This window comes from Vulpes lagopus, chromosome 12 (assembly GCF_018345385.1).
Source record: "Vulpes lagopus strain Blue_001 chromosome 12, ASM1834538v1, whole genome shotgun sequence".
NCBI classification, from domain to species: Eukaryota; Metazoa; Chordata; class Mammalia; order Carnivora; family Canidae; genus Vulpes; species Vulpes lagopus.
The window spans coordinates 35,113,852-35,120,504 of record NC_054835.1 but is presented as its reverse complement, the minus strand read 5'-3'; the positions used below and the strand labels follow the sequence as shown (position 1 = coordinate 35,120,504).

Below are 6,653 nucleotides of genomic sequence, written 5' to 3'. Positions count from 1 at the left end.
TTTGTAGGAGGGAAGAGCCTCTTGCATCTGCCCCTTCCTGATTCTCCAGGAGACCGGCAGGGACAGTGCTGAGCTGACAAACATGCCCCCAGCAATCTTCCCAGCTGGGCCTTGGTACATGAGACCCGACAAAAAGGGAGCCAAAGTGAACCCCAAAAAACTCTGGGTCACCCCTGCAAAAATCTGCAGGTGGAGAATATGGGGTCATGCCCTGAGAGAACAAAGTGGCAAGTTCATGCAGACATCCTAAATTGTGGGGCTTGTGTCCCCAAACCCCGAAGCTCCTGCCTGCAGAGCTGAGGGTCCTTGGATGTGAGCCACGGGACTCTATAAGCCCCACCGCAGCTGCAGCCAAAACTGCCTACCTCCAAAGGCCAGGATGACCCTCTGCCCCAGGTGAGACTTTCTTCCGGACCCTTCCACTTGAAGCTAAGCCTCTATGGTCTTGGGCTGTACTGACAATGAAGGTTGGCCCCCACCCACTCTAGGCCCAGACTGAGTATTCCTAAAGCTAGATCCTTGGCTGCTTTTTATGGTTTGAGAGAAACCAAGAACCAGAAAAGGATGTGAGGAGGGTGTGCCTCTCTCCAGGTGCATGGAAAGAAGCCCATTTGTCACTCATTCTGCCTCACCATTGAAAGGACCTCAGTCCATCTGGCCTCTCCACACTGGATCTAGAGAGTCAGGGAGCAGTCTGCCAAGTGGCCATTCTGGGGGCTGTACCCCGGGCTTCCCCCAAAGATGGTTCCAGCAGAGGACATGACCATGTTGCTTCCCCTGAAGTTCCTCCTACCCACTCCTCCCAGGACCAGGCCTGGATGGGATCAGGCGGGAAGTGGGCTGGTTTGCTGTGATACCCTCAGGCACAATCTCTCCTCTTCCTTCTCCCCAGGGAGGTGGTGCTAAAGTAATCCCCTCCTCAAGCATACTCCCCCTTCTCATTTCCTCACTCTGATAGGCCTCTTTTCTGCTTTGAGGTTGTTCCTTGGTGTGCACAATAGACCATGGCTAAGGACCAACCAAAGAGTAAGCAGCTCCACCCAGGTTTATCCCCAGACAGCACAGGCACATGACTCCAGCAAACTTTATTTTTGGCCCCAGGTCAGGGCTCCCAAAAGGCTTCCTAGCCAGTCATTTCGGAGTCTTCTACAGTCATTACCAAGTGGGCTTCCTCAGGAGGCCTTGCTATCCCCAACTCTTGACTTCTCCTGGTGCCACCCTCTCCTGTCACCTGGGCTCCAGTCTCCATCCAATGGCCCCAGGAATTCAAAGCATAGCTACCAGTTTGAAGGTGCCCTCAGGCTTCACAGGAACCACGTGGACAAAAGTCTTATAGAGCACAGCACCCTTGGGCAGCCTGGTAACCAACTCCACAGCCTCCGTGTTGCTGGGACTGGGCACGTAGACCTCCTTAGTGTAGCGGACCACTCCCTCCTCCAGGGCATACAGGTGCTTCTTCTTCCCAAGGCCCACCTGCAACACAGAGACCTGGTCAGCTGAACTGGTGGCCAGGTGGGCCATCCCAGGGCTTCAAGACAAATTTCTCATAAGGCTCTGGGACCAAATGGGAGATCAGAAAGCTCTATCTCGAGGCACCTGGGTGGCTCAGTTCATTAACTGTCTGCCTTTGGCTCAGGTCATGATCCCAGGGTACTGGGATCCAGCCCAGCATCAGGCTGTCTGCTCAGCAGGGAGTCTGCTTCTCCCTCTCCTTCTGCTCCTCCCCCTTCTTGTACTCTCTCTGTCAAATAAATAAATAAAATGTAAAAAAGGAAGGAAGGAAGGAAGGAAGGAAGGAAGGAAGGAAGGAAAAAGAAAAGAAAAGAAAAGAAGAAAAGAAGAGAGAAAGAAAGCAAGCAAGCTCTAATTGGGTTCCTTTTCCCATTGCTTGGCATTTCCTTGCCTTCTACTTCTTTGCTGACTCTGACAGAAGAGAGAAAAGAAAACTCCAACAGGCAATCCTCGTGGGTACTCAGTCCCTGAAGGCTGGTCTCTGGACCCACATCTGTGCAGGGGCCGGAAGCCACACTAGACAAATCCCCAAACCAGGCCCAGGAAAACGCCTCTAATCATTACCCCTTGGGAGCTTGCTTCACTTAAAATTAAAAAACACTGGAGTTATCACAGTAAACATGAGCTTGCTATGCTTTCGTCCTATATAGTGATCTCTAAAGTTTTTGCTCTATAACTCATAACCCCTTTAGTCCTCACCTTATGAAGCAGCTACCTTTTCTATTCTCCGGACAAAAATTATGAGTGGAGAATAAACTCCATGTTGCATATACAGTTTATACGCTGTATATATCTTAGCATTTTTCTTTTAGAACTTGAAATTAGACGTGTGGCAATTTTTATCTAGGCAACAAAGCATTATTCAATATATCTCTGATTAAAGGAATGGGCTCAGGAGCCAGGATGCTTGGTTCAAATCCCAGCACCACTACCTACTGTTGGGTGGCTTGCACAAGTAGTGTTACTTCACTGTGTCTCAGTTTTCCCATTTGCAAAATGGGGATAATATTAACTACTTTTATGCGGTCCCCTCGAGGATTAAATGAGTTAATCATAAAGAGCTTAGAATACTGCTTAGTTTAAAACACGTTAGCATTTATTATTGTTGGTTGTTGTTATTTTGGTGAGTTCCAAGAGTTAACACAACCACACAGCCAGTGTCTCAAGTTTTAATAGACAAAGCTACTATAAATACAACCAATTCACATACAAATTAGCATTTATGACATAATTATAAGCTACCATCAGTCTTTCTGTGCCTATTAAAATTGCCCCAAAAAGGGGCGGTGGGGGGATTGATTACAAAGGAAACTAACATTTAAGGGATGCCTGGGTGGCTCAGCAGTTGAGCATTTGCCTTCGGCTCAGGGCGTGATCCTGGAGTCCCAGGATTGAGTCCCACATCGGGCTCCCCGCATGGAGCCTGTTTCTCCCTCTATGTCTCTGCCTCTCTCTCTCCGTGTCTCTCATGAATAAATGAATGGAAGCTTTTAAAATAAATAGATAAATAAACTAACATTTAAGAAGATAATGTGAAGAGTACAGTACAGGGGTGCCTGGGTGGCTTAGTGGGTTAAGCGTCCAACTCTTGATTTTGGTTCAGGTCGTGGTCTCAGGGTTACGAGACTGATTCCAGAAAGAGGCAGGCTCCAAGCTCAGCAGGGAGTCTGCTTCTCTTCCTCTCTCTCTGCTCCCCCCATCACCCCATGTGCGCACAAGCTCATTCTCTCTGTTAAATAAATATTTAAAAAAAAAATATAGAACATATCTGTGTTAACAAAGAACCTTCCTACCTCAGAAAGTAATCCCAATTTGCCAAAAAAAAAAAAAACAAAAAAAAACGGAAATCCCTTCCTATATGGACCTAATTTCTGGTACATACACTGAATCTATTTTATTAAATTCAAACTATCTTACAGCCATCTAATAACAACTTTATGCAAAAGAGAATTAGCAAGAAGGAAAAAAGAATACACTGAAATTAGTTTCCCAAGATTCAAAAAGTATCTCAAACTACGAGGCATCTCCTTCCCTAACAAGTAGGGGATTAGAAAGGGAACCAAGAGAACCAGACTGATGTTTCACAAGGCAAAGCACAGTGACTGGGAGTCAGGCAGCCCCAGCACGGACCCTAGCTCTGCTGTGTGGGCCTCTCCACTCCCTAAGTCTCTGGCATCTTACCTGGAAAATGGAGGTGATACCCAGGGATGGGCTAAGGATGAAACGAGACAATGCAAGCCCAGGAAGCAAAAAGATGCTTGGCATTTGATAAGTACCCAATAAACGCAACTGTTTTGTTATCACTACCATGCTTAGGAGCATAGAAAGGTGGTCCTGGGAAAGAAAAAAAGGGGAAAGGGCTACAGAGCAACTCACATGGGCGCCTGGGTGCCAACGGAAGTGGCGCTGAGTTGCAAGGATGTTGCCAGCATGAACGTAGTGACCTAGAAGAAAAGTCCACAAACACACTGTCTCTGGACCCCAGTAATAGGACAGCACAGCAAACTAAGAAAACATACCGGCCCTCGATTTCCTGGCCCAAATGCTGCACACCAACCTCTAAGCCTGACCCTGGACAAAACCAATCCTACACGGTCGGATACAGGAGACCCCTGTCTCCTTCTGCCAATCCCTCCCTACCCTCAATCTCTGGCAGTCTTCTCTCTCCAGTCACATGGCCCAGGTTCACACCTATCTGCTCTTCCTCAGGACCCCCACCCTGCCTCAGGTCTTCTCTGCATCTGTAATCTGGAGCCAAGTGCTCTGGCAAGCTAAGTGGAGAGTATAGGATCAGGAGGGTTGCAGCTGGGAAATGGAAACGAAGGCACGCCCTTACCCTCCATTTTCCTGAGGCCAAAGCGTTTGCCTGGTGACTTTCCACCCAGGTTTTTGGAGCTGCCACCTGTCTTCTTGGATGCATATCTGACGGCAAGAGACGCAGCCTGAGGGGGGCTCAGCAGGGCTGTAATTGCATACAGAACAGAAATGTTCAGAAAGGCTCCCCCAATTATTGCTTCTCCACCTCAATGGGCCATTTGCTAAACTGAGAGGTGGCAGGGGAGGTGAGGAAGATACGTGAGCAGAAGTGCCACTCGACTGTGTTGGTTTTCAGGGAGTGTCTGGAAGTCCTTGGCCTTCTCCCATGGCAGGGGACAAGTCATTCCTTGTATTGTCCTAGGTGTATGCACTGTATAAGAAGTGTGTGTGTGTGGCCGGGGGAGGCAGTGGGCAGTGAAATATTTACGGAAAAAAAAATAAACACCATGTGCCTTGGGTTCTGACACATTCAATACTGTTGAGGAGAAACAAACACCACTGAAATATAAACCAGCAAGAGGACACCACAGAGCTGCTGGTTTCAGCCTCACCCACCACATGTCCTCAAGGCTCCAGACACTGTGGAGGGGCTGGACCACAGTGCCCAGCAACAGGACACCCAGAGAGAGGGTCCTGCTTTGGTCACCCACCACTTTCTCCACCATCCACCCATCCACTGCACACCAGATACTTGTAAACAAAAAGGGCAGCTTCTCTGAGGGTGGCTCCCACAGGCTCTTAGCCATTTCAGGAGGCTGGATTCTTTCATCAGCAAGCCCACCCAGTACGGGTCCTAACCAAAAAGACTGACACCCTGCCCTTGACAATCTGACCTCTCCATTCTCATTCCAAAATGCTCAATGGCATTTATTTTTAAAAGGAAAGTGAACTGAAATTCATACTAACCAAGATGGAAGCCCCTTGCTATGTGACAAGCACAGGGCTGGCAGTCCTTGCTTTCAGGCCTGCAGGCACAGCCAGTTAATCAGGGATACGCCAGAGTCTTCAGAGAAGCCTTGTGAGACTCTGGAGACTACAAGTTGAGTTCCTGAAATCAGGTTTCTGAAGTTTTAATGAGCAAAGGGAGTAGCTGGGGCAAAGGACGAGAAATAAATACTTGGAAAAACATGTTAACTGCCCAGCACCGGTATCTACCTACCATTAAACCCATTCATTCATTCATTCATCCTCTAACTTATGAAGATGAAGAATGGGACTTTTTACTATCTCTTTCACAAATATTTGCCCTTCAGCCTACTCCCCACCTCAAAGTAAATGATGCTACCACCTATGCGGTTGCTCCCACAGAAATCTTCCGTGGCAGATTGCTTCCCTTTGCTCATCTCACATACCCAGTTCACCAGCAAACTCTGGGTTCTATCTAATCTCCAAAACAGATCTTAAAACCACTCATTTGCCCCCAAATTTAGTAACACTAGTATCTTGGCTAAATCACGGCTCATCAGGGCCACCATTAGAGATTTCCATCTGGTTTCCTCATTTCCACTCCTACTCTCTTTAAATTCACGAAAGAGCAATGGTTTCCTTCTCAACATGGAAAACTGGCTTAAGTCACTCTGTTGCCCCTCATTCTCTTACAGGGCTATGCCTCCAGTCTTTCTTTGGGTCTTAACTTTGAGGTTATCTCCCCAAAGGGCTTCCCTAACCACCAACCCCCCAAAAGACACCACACACACATACACAGGTTTTTGCCTTCCTTAACAGCACTTGTCACAATTTACAACCATTTTGTTCATGTGCTTATTTACTGGCTTAACCACTAGAAAGAACCGGCCCGGGAGACTGTCTTCATCTCTCCTGAGATGCCCAACACCTAACCGCACTCTCCGGCACGGAGCCCTCACTCTGCTGAACGAGCGGGCTAACTTTCTGAGCTCCAGTGTGCCCGTGTTTAGGGAGGAAGGGCGCCCAGGGGGTGGAGGCGGCGTGCCTACGTCAGCAGCCGCGTAGGAAAGCTATTTCTACCCGCTGGGCAAAAGAAAGACACGTGTTCCTCGAACCGCCACCCCCAGCCGGGCGCCCGGGAGGGGTCACGTGATCAGAGACGGCCGCGCTTCAAAGCTCGTGGGCCCACCCCTCCGCCCCGAGCCCCCTCCAGCTCAGCGCCCAAGAGCCTCCGCAGGGAACAGCTTCCATCCCCAGGCTCCCTGCAGGGCTCCCGCTCCGCCTAAACCCCTCCCCCAGCAACAGCCACGGCGTCCCGTTACCAGCCGCCCGCGTCCTCAGCGCCAGCGCCGCCGACGCCATGTTTGCCGTGCACTCGCTTCCGGTTTCGAACATCTGCTTCCGCTACCAGGGGAACT

At 49.2% G+C, this 6,653-nt stretch overlaps 1 protein-coding gene across 1 annotated transcript; it reads right to left on the bottom strand.

The window, feature by feature from the left end:
* Positions 1 to 1,070: 1,070 nt before the first annotated feature.
* On the bottom strand, positions 1,071 to 6,648 carry MRPL27 (mitochondrial ribosomal protein L27). Its single transcript, XM_041725762.1, has 4 exons — positions 6,558 to 6,648; positions 4,349 to 4,474; positions 3,889 to 3,956; positions 1,071 to 1,473 (listed from the first exon to the last, which is right to left on the bottom strand). Exons 1-4 carry the CDS (start codon positions 6,628 to 6,630, stop codon positions 1,267 to 1,269), a joined length of 474 nt encoding a protein of 157 aa, XP_041581696.1. The 5' UTR covers positions 6,631 to 6,648; the 3' UTR covers positions 1,071 to 1,266.
* Positions 6,649 to 6,653: the final 5 nt, after the last annotated feature.

What these genes read in the sequence shown, in the direction of transcription:
- MRPL27 (XM_041725762.1), bottom strand. Translation starts at nt 6,630, where the DNA reads ATGTTCGAAACCGGAAGCGAGTGCACGGCAAACATGGCGTCGGCGGCG. An exon ending in TGGCCTCAGGAAAATGGAGG is followed by an intron (nt 3,957 to 4,348) that starts GTAAGGGCGTGC and finishes CTTTTCTTCTAG; the next exon opens with GTCACTACGTTCATGCTGGC. An exon ending in GTTGGCACCCAGGCGCCCAT is followed by an intron (nt 1,474 to 3,888) that starts GTGAGTTGCTCT and finishes TCTGTGTTGCAG; the next exon opens with GTGGGCCTTGGGAAGAAGAA.